The following is a 19159-nucleotide window of genomic DNA, read 5'->3' as shown; positions in this document are numbered from 1 at the left end:
CTGTATGGCCAAGATTAAATCCGAGGACAATCGTTTAATTAGTTTAAGTCAGATCCTATATCATCAAAGATATTATCAATGTGATATGGAAAAGATTACGCCCTTCATCATATACTTCTGTGGAGAACTCAGTTGGATTAGACTCCTGTGTAAAATCAATCGATTTATTGTTAGGTGCAGGGGCGGATGATGTACATGAAGGATCCACAGTGATGTCACAAAGGTTCTTCTCATTCTTGATGATGTGTGGATTCCTCCATAACCCCAAATTCCATAATTTCATCGCTTTCTTAGTCTTTCCCTCTTGTCCATATTTGTAAGCAATGCATCCAATTCTTTTTCACTTTGTCCATTGCGTCAAGCTCTCCTTCACTTTTCGTTGCCTTGGCATAGAGGCTTGTTTTTTTTGGCTTTTGGGGATGAGATGCTTCTATATATATAACAAGCAAACATCGTTTGCTTGGAATTACCTTCTCTTGAAGCAATGCCTGGTTCGTTATCTTTCCCTTGTCTATTTATAGCGTAGGAAAACTCATAGTGGCTTTTCCATTTGAGTTCTCTGCTTATGCATTGCTTTCGTATTTCTCATAATTCAGTTGTTTGTATTGCCTTCTCCTTGATTGCCTCATCCTCGTGATTTTTCATTCAATGTTATGTTTCTCATAACAATTGGTGGAGAAACTACACTTATACAAGCATATTAGAGGTAAGTACATCTTGAAAACTTTCTATCTTTGCACTATATGGTTGTTGGGTTTACTCTGATCCATTGAAAAACACACACACACACAATTAGATAATTTGATATATGTATATAGATGCAAATAGTATATCAATCTCGTGAAAGATATATTTTTCATTGTCTTCGTAAAAATTATTAATGTGAAAAAACTGAAATAAGGTGTAGTATTAGGAATGACAAAGTGTTCAGTTTTCCAACAATACCCTTGAATTTTTTAGTAAAAATTATTAATACTTTAAACAAATGTTTTCTCCTACAATACTTTAGAAAAGAAAAAAAAATAGATTCAATCCAAAGAAACCTTAGCGGCAAAACTCCGATGACCAAAAAACAAACATTGATAAAAGATTCATTTACTCTTGTATATATGCAATTCATATAAGCAAGCAACAAGTTAAAAGTCTATATTGCTTAAGGTGATCCTCAGCTAATTTGAACTGGCTTTCACTATTGCCCAGCGAAAAGTCTATATTACCCCTAAAAGATAAACCATATACTAGGCAAAAATAAATAATTTAACAATAAAATGACTAAAATGCGACGAGTGAAGGAATTTAAGGATACATAATTTAATAATTTAATAATAACTGAATCCGTGTATAATTAAACAATTGAATGAAGTTTGATAATTAACCCTAGTTAATTAACAACAACCCAATTTTTTTGGGATTGTTCTTCTTTGAGTTGAAAATGTTATGTCGTTGTCTTCAAAAAATAAATTAAAATAAAATTAAAAGATAAATGAATCTTTTATATGATAAATTCATTAATTAATGTGTCAAGCTCCGAATCTGGGGTAGACTAGAATATAAATCTAGAGCCGAGTGTGTGATAAATAAAAGATAAATTAAAAGGGCTTAAATTATGGATCAGAATAAATTTCTCTTATAAAATAACACCAAAATCTTACAAAAATACCATAAATAAATAAAGATTTATCATTCTCATATAATTCACCCTTAACTGGTGTAGTCATTGACTCTACCACTAATTCATCTAGGAAAAAAAAATTAAAAGGGTGAGATGATCAAACCACCGCTCAGAGAATAGATTATGTAATGTGCTAGTCAAGCAATGTTGTTTTACACACTCAAAAAAAATTCATGAAAAGATACACCAATCAACATCATATCAAATCATCACTTCTGATGCAGCGAAGGGGCAACAAGTTGTTGTCCAGCATCCCAAACAGTCCCAAAATACAGAGCATAGAAGGATAAAGCTATATAATAGAAGTTGAAATGAAGATAATTGAGTTCTAGAGGTCAAAAATCCCAACTCTATAGACTAAAGTTGGAATTATATTCATAAAAAAATTAAATACAAGAGTCTCTAAATAGCGTATTACACGAGTAAAGCAACCTAGCATTCCTATCCATGGTTATTAAGAAAATCTAATTGACAAAGGAAATTAAACCAAATCCTACTAAGAATAGGAAAATGATTAACAAAATAATTTATTAATTTAATATAGCTAAAACTTAGCCTTATTGGATGGTGAGCCCACTTAGATTAGGAAAGTCTAAAAGATGCTCTTTCATCAACTCGACTAGGTTGGGAAGAATTTGTCCTCGAATTCCAATCTTTTGGTGAAAAATGCCCAAAGATAACCTCCGCTTAGATAAGTAGTCCATAGAACTTTGGCCGTGACATTGAACCTTCCCATTCCAAATAGATAGATATTTAGAATATTTGATCCTTTCTGGAACAGTACCATTTATCTTCTGCAACCAATCTCTCAGCCCAAAAACGTTTCAATCCAAAAAGCCAAAGGGTTGAGAAGGTCAACGAAGTTCTTAGTAGTCTGTAAATTAAAAGAATCAACCTCAAGAAAATCAACATACTCAAAAGTGTCTCCTTCGAAGGAATTCATCTCACCTCCAACAATTCCTCACGAATTTCTTTAATCAGTTTTCTTTCAAACGCGTGTTGATTGTGTTGCTTCAAAAGTTCAAATCCAACTTCCCTTTTGGTCCCCTGCCTTAAAGATAACACTAAATTCAACTTGTTTAGTCTTACCAAATACCCTGTCGAAAGCTTTCCCAACTCTCAGACAAACTTCACAGTCTTCTTCCAAACAATAGTCGAACATAGGAGGGTTATCTAAAATTAGGAGACAGTCAAACATAGGTCCCACCTCCTTGCTCTCAAATTCCCACTAATGGGCTCTCAAATGACCATTAACCTTGGCATCTTTGGCAGCATTGCAGAATCCTCCTTCACACGGCTGCAAAGTCCACTTTCTCCCATCCTTATATAATGAATAAGTGTTAGCTTTAGTAGAATGCATCATGTCTTTGTCAAACAACCATGGTCTTCCTAATAGGATATGACATGCATCCATGAGACAACATCATATCAATCTTCATCCCTAATAGTATTACCCATAGTGAACTTACCAAACACATTGAAGTGACTGGTATTTCGTTTCCTTTTCGAAATCATGCAACCTTGTAAGGATTAGGATGCTTCTCAATTGGAAACTTTAGTTTTTTTATTGCCTCCTTCGAGATAACATTTTCACTACTTCCTCCATCAAGAATCACGTTGCACACATTTCTACCCCAAAGGCGGTTCAGAATATATATTATGTGGACGCTAAAGACCCTCAATTTTTGGAGTTGTCATCACCCGCCTTACCACCAAAGATTTTCCTCTAACCGGTAAAAGATCACTAACTTCCTCTTCCTTGCCTTAAACAACATAAGTGGGTTTTAAAAATTGGTCTTATCACCTTTAACCTCTGCCAAGTTTACTCTTCTTTGTGGGCAAGTGTAAGATAAATGCCATGCCTCTCCACAATTGAAATATCAAACTTGTGAAGTACTCCCAGCCTTGGAATTTTTAACACCAACGTTGTTTTTTTCTCCCCTTTTTCACTCTTATCAGTACCCACCAACTTCCTACACCTTATTTTGGTACTTGGATTGGTTTCATGATCACTTTGGACACTATGAAGACCAACTGTATTCTTTGCCAACCCATATTATCCCCTACTGCCACAACATGATACCTTTTTTTCTTCCATTAACACATGGTGTCGAGCATCTTCTAGGTTGAACAAACGGACCACACCCACCGCCATGTCATCGCTAATGGTCTTATTCAAACCTGAAAGATAATGACTTGTGTCATCTTTTGATTACTATCTTTCAAACCAACTCGAATTGAGAGATTACCAAACTCTGATTTATATTCTTCAATGAATGTATCTCGTTGTTTTAAGCTATGAAACCTTTCATATAACTCCATAGTGTAATCAGCCGTTAAAAACTTCTTTCGTAACTTTGCTTTCACATGTGTTGATCTTCTACTTCCCTTTTCATGCACGTTGCTCTTCACCTCTCTTCCACCATTGAAGTGCGGTGCTCTTGAATTTAAGCTTTAAAAAAACACCTTATGATCTTCTTGTAAATTCTTTATTGTCTTTGAACTTAAACACTAACCTTGGTCAGATATGGCTGTGGTGAAGGTGTAGTAATCTTCTTTTCCTATGCAGTCCTTTAACTCTCTCTAGATGGGGTGAGATATCAATATGAGTGTGTCTTGATTGCTAGGGAAGGGACCTCTATATATATATGTGCATTGTTTAAGTATTTTGCCCATCAAAGAACACTTAAACAAATCCTGATTGCACTACGATAGAATGTTTTAATCCATGTAGGACTAGGAATCCACAAAGCTCTAATTTTCTAATTAAACTGCACCTTAAACTAGAACTGCAGATATGCTCGAGTTCTGTTTCTTGATTAATACTAAACTGCAACTCCTTACGTGATTAGAAGACCATTCCAATATGGTTTAAGACAATGTAATGTCTTACAGTCTCCCACTTGGTCAAATAATCACAACTGTTAATTGCATTACACACTTTAAGGCCTTGTGAAACATAACTGAACAAAATCCCTACTAAGCCACTGTCAATGAAGAACAACAAAGAATTATTGAAACTACTTGAACATCTGTTATTTCAAGGTTCCTATAATTACATTTGAGATTCTTCAAAACCACATAAGGCTTTGATCAAGATTAAAATTGTTGAATGTTCATGATTAAACTGTCTGTGCTAATAGATATGTCATACTCATTCATAGTCCCCTAAATGACTACCAATGTCTAGTTAAAATTGAACAAATGCCATGAATATACTGTACCATCGCAGCTACATCAATTGCTAGCTTGACTGCCTTATATGTATATTCAAGTATCAAGCATAAAATAAATAAATAAAAAGACTAAGCAGTAAAATAGCTCAACAAAATTCCACTTTATGAATCCTCAAACTTTCTGAATATCTATCGAAACCTTTACTAGTTAATCAAAATATAAATAATAAAACTCTAGTTAAAACAGAAACACTCCCACTGAAACTCCCACTAATTCAGCCACTCATATTTTCTGTCAATCCCATACTTTGAACATGAATATGAAAAACTGCAATTACCAGCCCTTTAGTACGAGGATCTGCAATCATATCTGTTGTATTGATGTGTTCCGAACCAGTGTACCCATCTCTTATCTGTTGTTTAACTTTAAGAAACTCAACATCCAGAATTCTTGAAGCCTTTGTCCTTTTGTTTCCTTTTGCAAACAAAATTGCTGCACTGTTGTCATTACATAGTTGTATGGGTCTATGTATAGACTCAGCTACTCTCAATCTAGTGATAAAATTCTTTAACCACATAGCTTGAGAAATAGCCTCATAAGAGGCGAAGAATGCTGCTAACATTGTAGATGCAATTGTGAGAGGTTGCTTGATACTCCTCCATCATACAGCAGCACGTGTAAATTTGATATACCACTATCTAGAAGCTTGCTTAAGACCATAAATCGATTTTCTCCCTTCTCTTAAATGAAACCTTCTGGTTGTTTCATATTTATTCCCCCTTCTAGATTTCCTGTCAAGAATGCAGTCTTTACATCTATTCGATGTAAGTGTAAATCGAAATGTGCTACCAATGCCTTGATTACTCTAAATGAGTCTTTAGTTGAAACTGGTGAATAGATTTCATTGTAATCTATCCCTTCTTGTCGTGTGTATCTTTTGGCAACTAGTCTTGCCTTATATCCATCAATTTGTCCCTTAGGGTTTCTCTTGATTTTGAAAACCCATTTGCAGCCTATAGATTTGCAATTTTGTGGCAGGTTCACTAGTTCCTACACACCATCTTTCTCCATAAAGTTAATTATGACGTCATAGCTCCCCACCAATTTTCACTTTTCTCATTGGACATTGCTTGCATATAATTCATGTGATCATCAATTGCATTCACATCATGCTTAGATTCTTGAAAATATACATAGTAGTCATCAGCTAGTGCTCTTTTCCTTGGTCTTTGTGATCTTCCCAACTCTATGTCCATTTGTTCATGGTTTTGTTCTATTGGTTGATTTTCATTTGTGTTTTCTGGTGGCAGAACTTGCTGTTCTTTAGTTTCTTGTTCAAGTATCATTGGATCTCCAACTATTTCATCTTCCTATACAGATTGCGTGCTACTCAAGTCAAAGCTAGGTAACACCAGAATTCTGTTATCTGCATTAGAATTCACTGTGTCTCCATTTTCTATTATAACTTCATCAAAATCGAAATTTTCTTCTTCTGTTGCCTCATTTTTAGATTCTATAAACACTGCTCTTTGAGTTTCTACAAATCTGGTTGTATTTTGAGGGCAGTAAAATCTGTAGGCTTTAGTTCTTTTTGGATAGCCAACAAAATAGCCACTGACTGTTTTTGAATCCAACTTCTTTTCCATAGGATTGTATGATTTTGCTTCAACTTTATAGCCCCACACTCTGAGGTAATTCAAACTTGGTTTTCTTTTAACCCAAACTTCATAAGGGATAGCATTTACACGTTTAGTAGGTACTCTATTCAATATAAAATTTTTCATTTTCAATGCTTCTCCCCATAATAACCTAACTCTAACTTTGTTAAAAAATGGTTGTGGTGAAGGTATATAAATATTCTTCTCCTATGCAATCCTTTAACTTTCTCTAGATGGGGTGATATCAATATGAGTGTGTCTTGACTGCTACGGAAGGGACCTCTATATATATGCATTGCTTAAGTATTTTGCCCATAGAAGAACACTTAAACAAATCCTGATTGCACTAGGATAGAATGTTTTAATCCATGTAGGATTAGGAATCCTCAAAGCTCTAGTTTTCTAATTAAACTGCACTTTAAACTAGAACTGCAGATATTCTCGAGTTCTGTTCTAATCCATTCTAATATGGTTTATTACAATGTAATGTCTTACACTTCTACCATAGGTTTCCATTCTCTAGAATTGCCTGTGAATCTAAATAATCTCTACATGCATATTTCCATAAAAATCAACAACTTCAATTTTAATTCCTCCACCATTCAAACCCAATGCACGAACCAACTGCTCTTCCAATCCACCTCGATCACCATCACCATGGTTGCATTCCAGAATCTCCATATAGGCATCTGTGAATTTCTGTCTTTGGAGGGCTTGCACCGCTATCGACATATCTTCCATTATAAGTTGCATCTCAGTCATCTATCTGTGTTGGGCTTAGTTCCCTTGTCCACAACCTCTACCATGACCAATCATGGTGTGAAAGAAGGATTTTCCTAGCCTCTGGTACCAATTTGATGCAGGGTAGGGTCTATAAGTTGTTGTCTAGTGAACCCAACCAGTCCCAAAATACATATAATAAAATGATAAAGCTATAGAATAGAAGTTAGAATGAAGATAATTGAGTTCTGGGTAAACTATCCTAAAAGAAACTGTAGAGACTAAAGTCCGGAATTACATGCATAAAAAATTGAATACATGAGTCTGTAATAACCTGTTTATACTAGAGTAAAGCCGGCTAGCAATCTTATCCCTTGGTTTATTTTTTATTTTTTTATTTTTTTATTTTTTTTTGAGGACCTTTCCTATTAAAAGGGGCGATAGCATACTAAACTCACACATACTACACGGATGCTAGGACTCCAACCCAAAATCTTGCCTGAGGAAGTAAATACTTCATACCACTACACTAGTGGGTCCTTTACTTATCCCTTGTTTTCTTAAGAAAACCTAATTGGCAAAGGAAATTAAAAACCAATAAAACTAGAAAATCAATATAGCTAAATCGTAGTAAGAATTGGAAAACGATTAACAAATTAACTTGTTAATTTAATATAGCTAAGAATTAGCCTATTTGGCTGATGAGCCCTCTATATAAAACTTATTCCTTTTGGTTCCAATGGAGGCTAATAATAAAAAAAAGGCGTAGTCAAATAAAATAAAATTTTAATAGAAGTACTATAATCAACCTATATATTTAATTTTCACATAATCAAAACCTTAATCCCTTTAAAGAAACATAATCTTCGGAAAGGTAAAAATTTAAACATAAAAATTTAAGTACAAAAGATGGCTTTCATTTTTTTGTTTTTGAAGTACACAAGATGTCACATTTAAGGCAATAAAAATTTCGTTGATAATGGTAAAGTCGTACAAAATGTTCAAATAAATATAAAATATATGCGACATAAAATTTTGCCAAAAACAGCCAACCCTATTTTTATATTGATCTATTTTTCATTGGACTTTGTACAGATTGGGAGACAAGATACAGAGATAAGCATTTCATCTATGTGTCTTTGATCTCACAAGGAAATGGATATTGTTATTTCAATTGCTTCCAAAATTGCAGAGTCCTTGGTGACACCAATAGGCAGAGAATTTGGCTATTTGATTTACTATGATACCAACATGAAAGATCTAAAGGATGAACTTAAACAGCTTTTTGAGATGAAAGATGGGGTGCAAGAATTGGTCAATGCTGCCAAAAGGAATGGTGAAGTTATCAACTCTGATGTTCAAAGTTGGCTAACAAATGTTAACAAGTTAATTCAGAAAGTGTCGCATTTTGAGGAAGAAGTCAACATGAAAAGGCGATTCTTGTACCGGTGGAACATAAGTAGGAAAGCCACTAAGATTACACAAGATGTTCGTCATCTCCAAAAAGAAAGAACATTCAATAATAATGTTGCCCATCCTGCACCTCCACCGATGATATGGTCAACATTCAAAGAAGGTTTTAAGGATTTTAAATCCAGAATGACATGTGTGAATAGCGTGATAGAGGTTTTGAAGAATGAAGAAGTTAGAATGATTGGGATTTGTGGTATGGGGGGTGTGGGTAAAACCACAATGGTGAAAGAAATCATCAAAAGATTGGCAGGATTGAAAGTATTCGATAATATTGTGATGGCAGTTGTGTCCCAAAGCCCAAATATTCAGAAGATTCAATCAGAAATTGCAGAGGAGCTGGGGTTTAAATATGACGAGAATACCGAAAGTGGAAGAGCTCGAAGGCTCTACGGAACACTCATGGAAATAAATAGGATCTTGATTGTATTAGATGATGTGTGGACAGAGCTCGATTTTGAGGCTATAGGACTTCCTTCTGGACTTACTCATAAAGGGTGCAAAGTTATGTTGACCTCACGAAACTTGGAAGTGTGCAATGCAATGGGAAGTCAAGAAATTTTTACAATCCCAGTTTTAACACCAGAGGAATCATGGGAACTCTTCCGTGAAATCATAGGTAAACCCTTGGACTATCCTGATTTGGCGAAACGAGTCATGAATGAGTGTGCAGGTTTACCTATTGCTATTTTAACTGTTGCGAAAGCACTAGAAAATAAGAGGAAGTATGAATGGGATGATGCCCTCAAACAGCTACAAAGTTCAGCTCCTGGAAGCATCTCTTCGATGAATGACAGAGTTTATTCAAGCATACAATGGAGTTATGATAGATTGGAGAGTGATGAAGCGAAGTCATGCCTTTTGCTTTGTTGTTTATTTCCTGAAGATTATGATATTCCAATTGAGTATTTGGTTAGATATGGATGTGGTCGAGGGTATTTTAGTAACACTGATTCAGTGGAAGAAGCAAGAAATAGAGTGCATTCTTTGGTTGACAAACTTCAAAGAAGGTTTTTGTTGCTAGATAGCAAATTGAAAGACCATACCAAGATGCATGACATAGTTCGTGATGTTGCCATATCAATTGCCTCAAGAGATCCACATAGATTTCTAATAAGATGTGATGCTGAAAAGAAAGGGTGGCCAAAGATATACGACCATTACACAACAATCTCACTGATACCAATTAATATTGATGAGATCCCAGTTGGTCTGGATTGTCCAAAACTTGAGCTTCTACACTTAGAAGGTGAACGTTATTCGGAAAATAGCATGGACATCATGTGTAAAGGGATGAAAAAGCTGAAGGTTTTAGCATTGGTAGACGTGCGGGGGATTTCAGCCTTGCCAAGTTCACTAGGACTACTGAAGAGCCTTCGAACCTTGTCCCTAAATGGTTGTCGTTATTTAACAAATATATCTGATGTTATTGGAAGATTGGAAAATTTAGAGATCCTCAGCTTTCGTCAATGCTCTAGAATCTTAAAGTTACCAAAGGAAATTGGACTTCTTAAACATTTAAGGTTGTTAGATATCACGGATTGTAATTGTCTTGAGAAGATTCCACATGGTCTCTTATCGAGCTTATCTAGTCTTGAAGAGTTGTATATGGAAAATAGTTTTTGCAAATGGGAACAATCAGCAGCAGAAAGCGAAGATAAGAGGATGGCAAGCCTTGTTGAGGTGATGTCTTTGTCTAATCATTTGAAGGTTTTAGTCATAGTTATACCAGATTTCAACTTCTTTCCAAAAGACTGTTACTTGACAATCCAGACAACAATAAGATTCCACATATCCAACAGAACGTTTCTACCATGGATTACAGGTATTCCATCTACAAGAACAGGTTGTTATGCATTTGAAAATAAGTTGGATATTGTTAGCAGTGATGCAACGGAATTCATGGAGATTCAAACTGTTCGACTCTTATTTAAGAAATGTGAAGATTTATACTTGCAAGAGATTAAGAATTTAAAGTATGTCCTCAATGAATTAGACCAAGAGGGATTGCAACACTTAAAAGTTTTAACAATTTCGGGCTGCCCTGAGATAGAATACCTTGTAAATGGAGCAAGTTGGACTCAACAAACAGCCTTCCCTCTCATCCAATCAATCCAACTCGAGTCGATGCCCGAGCTAAGAGCGATATGCCCCGACCAACTTCCACAGAGCTCTTTTATCAACTTAAGATCTCTTGAATTACATAATTGCCCCGTTTTAAAATATGTATTTTCTCTATCAGTAGCAAGCAACTTGGTTCAACTCCAAAGCTTACTTGTTGTCTTGTGTCCCCAAATGAAAGAAATCGTCTCAAAAGAGTGGAGGGAACATGAGACCGCCTCGGACATCATAGCTTTCCCTAAATTAATATATTTGATACTCCAAGGTCTATCTAATGAATTCGTTGGTTTCTACGAAGCCAACAAGCTATACTCCAACCATGAGGTAACTTATTATTTCGATGCTTGAATAGTATAATTGTTTTGTTAATTGTTTGTGCCTCTATTTTTATTTTTGTTGGTTTACTTGCCATGAGGTCTGACTTTAGTTTGACTATTATTTACTCATTTTCTTCCTAAAAACTGAAAATGTTCTCATACTGATAAATGAGGAATTTAGTTTACTTGCCTTTACAAAAAATAAATAAATAAATAATTGAGCATGTGCAGAACACAAAGAAAATCATTCCATAAATATATCCATTCCATATATTTATTTTTTAAAAATTTGGATTCATTTTTGTTAATGGTCTCATTACATAATATATTTAGAAATCTCGAACTATCTAAAGAAGCAACCTGAATTTGTAAAAATTTTGGACTCATTTTTTAAGTTCGTGAAAACTTTCATGTATATATTTTCACCTGAATTGATTGTATTCGAGAAATCAAAGCTATAAACTACCGGTACAAGCTCCAAATTGTTTACTGGAAAATTCTTGCCACGTGGAAGCATTTAGTTTGACTTGCGACCACAAAGTCTAGCTTTTATATGATTATTATCTAGAAACTGCCTACTCAATATTATTTTAATATTTGGTTTTATTAATATTTTAATATGAAGTCATATTGGTAAGTTATTAATTTCATTTTTGAGAGGAAAATGTCTGAAGTTGATCTATTAATTAATTAATTAATCTTTTTAGGTAACAACGCCTGAGAATCAAAATGTGGTAGGAACTTCATATGATGTGCATCAATCTTCTAGAAGCTTTGAAAGAGCAGTATTTCCATCAAAGTGCATTTTATGGTTACAAAATCTAGAAGAAGTGAAACTAGAATATTCCGATGTAGATGTGTTCTTTAATTTGAAAGGCCATATGGTTAGGGATGGGCAGGCAGTTCCAGCATTTTCTCATTTACAAAATTTGTTCATACGGGATTCTCGATGTCAACACCTTTGGAAGAACATTCCGCGTGGATTCCAGGGCTTCCAAAACTTAAGATATTTAAAAATACAAGATGGTGGTGATCTCCAGTATGTGTTCCCACATTCAATTGCCAGGCTACTTGTGAATCTTGAAGAGCTCAACATAGCGCAATGCTGGGAAATGGAAACTATAGTCAGATCTGCAGATGAAAATGAAAAAGAGGATCAGACGAGCATGACTTTGTTTCCCAAACTAAATAGTTTTGATCTACACTGGCTTCGGAGTCTTGAGAGTCTTTGTCCTGATGCTTCTACTTCTTTATGTTCAACCGCCAAAGTTATGTCTGTGAAAAGATGCGACAAACTGAAGACATTGGCTTCAGTAATTCCACAGATAAAAAAGTTGGAGAAAGATTCAACAGCTCATCACGAAGATGAAGACGAAGATATTTCATCAAGATCATGTGGATGTACACCTTATTCATGTGGCCCAATGACCAAACCAACTTCAAGAAGAAATATTGTTCAAATATTGCCACGTCCAGTCAATCAAGAGGTAAGCATTTCAATTTATTTAGAGCCACAATTGAGAATGACAATTGACATTGCCATATTGAAATTATATAAATTATATACGGTTTACTCAATTGATGTTTGATTTTCTAGGTTGCACCAACAAATCTTGATCAAGACTCAAACGATTACGATAATCTAGAACGTCTTTCTGTACAATCTTGTAAGTCATTGGAAGTTGTTTTCCAACTCAAGGGACCAAAGGCTGTGGAAAGCCACAATGTTCAAGCATTCAATAAGTTGTGTTACTTGTTGTTAAACAAATTGCCAAGTTTAATGCACGTATGGGAAACGGGCGGTTCGCCTCATATCACAGGCTTTGGAAACTTAACATTCTTAAGTGTATCCCACTGTGGCAGTTTGCGATATTTGTTCTTGTCAACTGTAGCCAAGCTCCTTATCAGTTTAAAGGACTTAAAAGTTGGGAACTGTCAGAAGATTGAACAAGTTATTGCAGAAGCAGATACTGAATGTGCTGACCAGGAAATTACATTTCGTCAACTGAATTCCATAACGCTTGAAGATCTACCAAACCTCATTTGTTTCTCTATTGAAGCTTATACTTTGAAGTTTCCATGTTTGAGGGAATTGAAGGTTATAAGATGTCCAGATTTAAGGACATTTGCTTCTAAGGTTGTCAACGCACATTCTGTAATCAAAGTACAGACAGAGTTCGGAAAGTCTGAGTGGATGGGGGACCTCAATAGCACTATAGGGAACATTCATGAAAAAAGGTATGCTCTTGAATGTTTAGTCAACAATATAACAATAAAAGTGTTTCTTTTTCAAACCTGATTGCATCTCAATAATACACATTCTTTTCTTTTGAATACAGGGAAACACAGAAGTGCAGAGGTGAGTATATAACGTTGCCATCTCAAACTTCTATATTAAGGAAACACTGATGTTTGCAAATCTTACTATAAAAAAAAACGCATTTGAGGTTTTTTAAGCTTCAATTACGTGTGAGATTGTTTAAGCTTCGATTTGACAATAAATTACAATGTATTTCATGTGTGTTTGGGGTTTTTTTAATTCAAGTGTTCTATCATTGTGATATGGTAGACTCAAACAAAACAAACAACCTAATTTTGATGTGGTATCTCGTTAGAACATCTCCAATGGGCTCCTCCCTAAATGAGATTCTAAGTTAAAATTTAGAGTGAATGTCAGGAACCCAACTCCAAATATGCTCCTGTCTTGATCTTAAAATAAGGAGACCCCTGGGTGCCCTAAAATATGAGAGAGAAATGTACCCTTATATCTGTACATCGTTCTCTTCACACCCTTTCTCTTGTTGAACAAAATACTTCTTCTTGCAAGCCAAATCGCACAAAGGAAATCATTAAGACGAGATTTATAGACGGCTAGGATTTACGTTAACTGGGTTTTTGATAGATTTCTTTAATGTATTTTGCATCTCCATGTGATGATATATAGGAATTGAAGGAACTTTTCTGTTTTTAGTGATATGATCATGCTGTTGTTTTGTTAAATTATATTGATAGGAATATTGGTCAGCATGGTCACATTCTTTACGGATTTGTGGGACTAAGTGATGATAGCATAATTCAATTTTCTCTAGCTAGTTTCTGATCTAAGTATCTCAAAATATGTTGTTCTACAGTTTCTTCAGTTAAAAAAAAACCCTAGGCAGAGTATTTAGAGCCTTCTGAAATTTGATTTTTGTAGATTAGTCTAGAGATTTATGAATGTTGTAGCTTTCTGCATCATTATCAAAAACACCCTGAGGCTCCTTTTAAGTCCCAAGTTGACGATTCTCACATTTAGTGCATTGGATGAACACTTTCAATGTGGTGTAATTTATTGCGTTTATTCGATTTTAGTATAAGCTGATGAGTATTATTTTTCTAGCTTAATATTGTTTCCCTCTTTTCAGCACATTGATGAGGAGGTTTGAGTTCTGTTCTGAAGAATTTTATGAGGATGTGCATACAGACTCTACAAAGTGAGTTCTTGAAGTTTGGAATAGCAAGTTGCAATTTCACATCTCTAACCTCATCAATTCTTGAGAAACAATCCCATTTCAATTCCAAGTGTTGAAGTGTATTATAATTCATGTATTGGATTTCATTTGTATATCATTCAAATGTTTAAGCGGATCTGATGGTTCAACTAATACCACATTCAGAAGCATTGATAACAAATTTCCCATCAATGGGGTTAATTTTTCATTCTTCAATTTCCCATCAATGGGGGTGGGTATGCCAGTTTGGCTTCCCTAGGGCTGATTGAAGCTTAATGTTGTATAAGCATCGAATAGTCATTGTCATGACAATTGAGCATGAGGCCCACAGAGGCAATGGGTTTCTCATAGAAACCATAAGGGTCTGCTTGTATTTATACTGTTAAGATCTGAGACAAATGTTCCAAGTGTTGAAGAATATAAAAAGGAAAATATTAGAGAGACCAAATTTAGATACTAACTTGTGCACTATCTTTCTAATAAAGCGTAGGACCCATTATATTGGCCGACTTCACCTCTATTAGAGAGATGATACATAAGTTGGTATCTAAAATTGGTCTTCCTAACATGACCCAAAAAGGAAAATTAAAATCATATATAGTTTTTACTTTCGTTTAATGTTTGACACCATCTTTTAAATTATGAAAAACAAATTGAAAGCTCACATTTAGTTATATTTCCATACATCTCCCTTTTCCTGTGTGCAAAATTTTTATGGAAGATTGTATTTTCTACCAAAAACAAAATCAGAGCCTCTCTTCCCTATAAATCTAGAGCATTTCTCCATTCTCAGATCATGTGCATTTGATGTCTTCTCTCCTTTGTTTTGCCTTGTTGCCTCCATTCTTCCTTGTTTAGTCGTTATAACTCTTTCTTTTTTTTTCATTTTTGTTTTGTTTGTTAATACTAGAGGATTAGACGAGGTTAGCTCCCCAATGATGTTAACTATCTCCCTATCTCTTTCTCTTCGTGAAAATATATAGGAGTACTTCAGAGAGCATTTCATCGGTACTCTCCACCTCCATACAAGAAAAGGTGCCACTTGTAGCAAGTGAAAATAATCATTCACATAATTTATATAGAGATGTTGCCAATTTCTCATAGGTTTTTTTTAGTGACTTACTGGTCTGATTGGTACATAAGAAAATTTTCTCTCTCAAAGATTTAAGGTCCGAAACATCAAATCTTTCAATCATAGGTTGTTCTGCTGGCTTAGGGCCTTGACCAGTCACTCTCACATAATCGTTTTACACAAGTTCAAGCAAAGACAAAAAGAGTGCTGACGACGATGATTGGAGATATTTGGTCTCATTTGAACTTTGCGAATATTTTTCTAAGGATACAGATATTGAGATGGTAAGTTTTTCTCTTTTTTAAAAAATAAATTAAATTAAATTAAATATTCTTGAAAGAGATAAAGATAAAGGAAATATATGAAAATGTCAGCGATGAAGGACGGTAGGGGAACGATGGTAGGAGGGAGGTGGAAGGATGTGTATGGACTATTGTAGAAAATGAAAACTAAAAACTAACAATAACTCTAAGTTATTTTTCATTTTCTAGCTTTAAATTTGTTTCATTTTCATTCTTTCACTATGCAATCTTGGTTTATCTATGCCTAGGCTGAGACGAGGGAATTACAAGATCAGCACCACAGAATAGAAAATGGAATAAGTCTTCATATATTGTTGAATGTAGCAATCATATTTCAGAGGTGAATTGAGGACGTGAGCATTCTTAGTTAATTAAGGAGATTTATTTTCTTAATTAGTTAAGGGATTTACTTTCTTATTTTATATAATTGATTATCATTGTATAATTAAGAGATATATTTCTAATTGATTACTATATCTATTTCGTTGTAAAGCACCCTTGTAAATTGTCACGACCCAATTTGAAAATAAGGAATATTCCCGAATCATGATGTGAGTCATACTATAGTCATAAGAATAAAATACTACAACTATGATATGATGAGAAATAAAGCCAAAAAAAAAATACAAATGTAACACCTCAACCAAATTTTAATTATTCGTTTAAATTATTTAACTTATTTAATCATGAAATTACAATTTTGCCCTTGGGATATGGTCATTTTGGTCACTTTTTAATCTGATTGTATTTTGGGGAAATGAATGGCACTATTGCATAGAGCGCATCGATACAAGTTCGTAGACACGTAGTGGGCTCAAATCAGAGTTTTAACGAAGAGGTTATGGCCAATGGAAGTGCAGTGACACAACTGTAAATATTCCAAAAAGTCAAATTTTTAAGTGACCAATCAGATATCTCTCTCTCTCTCTTCTGTTACAGCCACCACGACCCCAATGGCTTCCGACGACGATTCCCGCATCATTCGGCCGTCTCCGGCCAAGAAACAGCACCCCAACAGAATCGTGTGACAGGTCCCAATTTGGCAGTATGTTTCGTGAGAGCCACTTCAGGCTTCGAAGCCTCTGCCTAAAACCAACTGTTTGTTTCCCTGAAGCGACCGGTCGCTTTTTTCCAGATTCTTATATTTCTTAAAATCTTCAACATTGCTAATGTCTCAGATAGGGATTGCTGCAATGCCTCCATCCCTTGTGATAGAGCATCTTCAGCCTGCTGGGATGATTGTTGGAAGTTGTAAATACCCACCAATTAATTTCTGCTCAATTAAGGGTTCCAGTTGATTCACGCGAAGCATCACTGCACGAAATCAAATATAGGTTTTAAATGCAAAGACATATAACAATTAGAAAAAGATAGGACAAAAATGAATACATTATGCCCCAACGGTATTCAAATTTTCATTTTCAAATTTGATGACACATTCTATAAGTTGAAAGTTCAGCACTCAAAAGGAATAAATGTATTGTTCATATCATGGACACGATTTTAAGGGCATAGCCAAGTGACTCACCACATCGAATTTGCATGCGATGTAGGACGTTACAGTTCTGATTTTTTGGGGGCATTGATGGAGGGGAGGATGGAGAATACATTTTGTGCAGGAAGCAAGGACAATGGTGACCGGACGACAATGTTTGATCACCAGGAAATTAAACGGTCATAAATGGTTATTGTAAGGACAGACCCAAAATTTCAAACTGGAGTGGGCTAAATTTATCATACGCACACACCTGTTAAACTCGATTGTACGAGTAAATTTCAGAAGTAGCGATTGTTTGTACAATGCAGGGCTGTCCATTGGGTGAGTTGGGTATATTAGTTTAGGCTTAAAAAGACAAAGTCACCTGGGTTATAGCCCAGACTAGTCAAAGGGTAAGTCCATCCCTAGTAGAAACTAGCCCAGGTTAGTCAAAGGGTAAGTCCATCCCTAATAGCAGCTGAAGAACATGAGAGAGCAAGAGAGAGGAAGAAGAAGAAGGGCGCGCTATTTATATCAATTTTTTCCAAAATACAAAAACTGCCATGTAGCTCCGCTACCCTAGGGATGGCAATGGGTTGAATCGAGGGTGGGTATACCATTCTCATTCCCATCCCCGTTAAGATTTTTTCCCCTATCCCCACCTTCATACCCGTCATATTCATATCGGGGATTCCCCATCCACACCTTCGTTGGAGAATGGATTCCCTGACCCGCCTCATTAGAGAAGAAAAAACCAATATATAACTACTTTGTTGAAGAAAAATTTACTAAGGCAAGATAATGAATATATATATATATATAATATATAGTTATAAGACAATATAAGAATGTTTATATATGTATTGGAAGTTAACTAAATACATAAATAGTGTGGCTTAAGATTTGTATAAATTATGGGTGGTGATTTTTCCACTCCCCTTTTATTCACTTATACTCCCTTTTGTTTTTTAATATTTTTTACTATAAGATAAAAGGGAGTGTAAGTAAACAAAACAGAAGTGAGAACATACAATTTTAAAAAGATGGAGTGTAAGTGGATAAAAGGGGAGTGGAAAAATCAGTACCCTAAATTATATAAGCATATAATATAATAATATAAAAATATAAAACGTAGTCGGTACAATCACTTTAATAGCATATTTATATATACTATACTATATATATACATATATATATATATATTCTAAATGGGGATGGTTCGGGTTGGGGATTCAAATACCATCCCACCCCTCCTGGAACACCGTACCCATCCTCATACCCCTTTTTTGTCCTTCGTACCTAACCCATTAGGGTCAAATGTAATAACCCAAACCTTAATTAATATTTAATTATTAATTTATTAAGAGGAAAAGACAATTTTGCCCTTGGAATAATTTATTAAAGAAAAGTTGACTTTTGACCGAGAAAGAATTTGACAATTCCACACACACCGTTGCATAGAGCACGACGAAATGAGTCCGTAGACACAAAGTGGGCTCGAATCGGAGCTTTAACGAAGAAAATACCGTCAAAATATGTAGAGGGGCAAAATGGTAATTTGAAAAGTCAGAATTTTAAAACCTCACTTCTCTCTCTTCTCCCTCAGTCTCTCTTCTCTCTCCCTGCAGCCTCTTTCCCATGCGCCCTTCCCCAGCTGAACCTCCATAACCACCCAGCCACCT

General features: G+C 35.1%; 1 protein-coding gene across 1 annotated transcript; it reads left to right on the top strand.

Moving 5' to 3' along the window:
* Positions 461–16488, top strand: LOC18771471 (probable disease resistance protein At4g27220). Its single transcript, XM_020568844.1, has 6 exons — positions 461–706; positions 8323–11142; positions 11843–12622; positions 12733–13373; positions 13475–13494; positions 14540–16488. Exons 2-6 carry the CDS (start codon positions 8383–8385, stop codon positions 14545–14547), a joined length of 4209 nt encoding a protein of 1402 aa, XP_020424433.1. The 5' UTR covers positions 461–706; positions 8323–8382; the 3' UTR covers positions 14548–16488.

The sequence above is a fragment of the Prunus persica genome, chromosome G7 (genome assembly GCF_000346465.2).
Source record: "Prunus persica cultivar Lovell chromosome G7, Prunus_persica_NCBIv2, whole genome shotgun sequence".
NCBI classification, from domain to species: domain Eukaryota; kingdom Viridiplantae; phylum Streptophyta; class Magnoliopsida; order Rosales; family Rosaceae; genus Prunus; species Prunus persica.
The sequence above is the reverse complement of the archived record's forward strand: the minus strand, read 5'-3'. Positions and strand labels throughout refer to the sequence as shown.

Bases quoted from the DNA above. Each gene is read 5' to 3' on its own strand.
- LOC18771471 (XM_020568844.1), top strand. From the start codon at position 8,383: ATGGATATTGTTATTTCAATTGCTTCCAAAATTGCAGAGTCCTTGGTG. The intron at 12,623-12,732 runs GTAAGCATTTCA...TTGATTTTCTAG, and splicing joins CACGTCCAGTCAATCAAGAG to GTTGCACCAACAAATCTTGA. The intron at 13,374-13,474 runs GTATGCTCTTGA...TTTTGAATACAG, and splicing joins GGGAACATTCATGAAAAAAG to GGAAACACAGAAGTGCAGAG.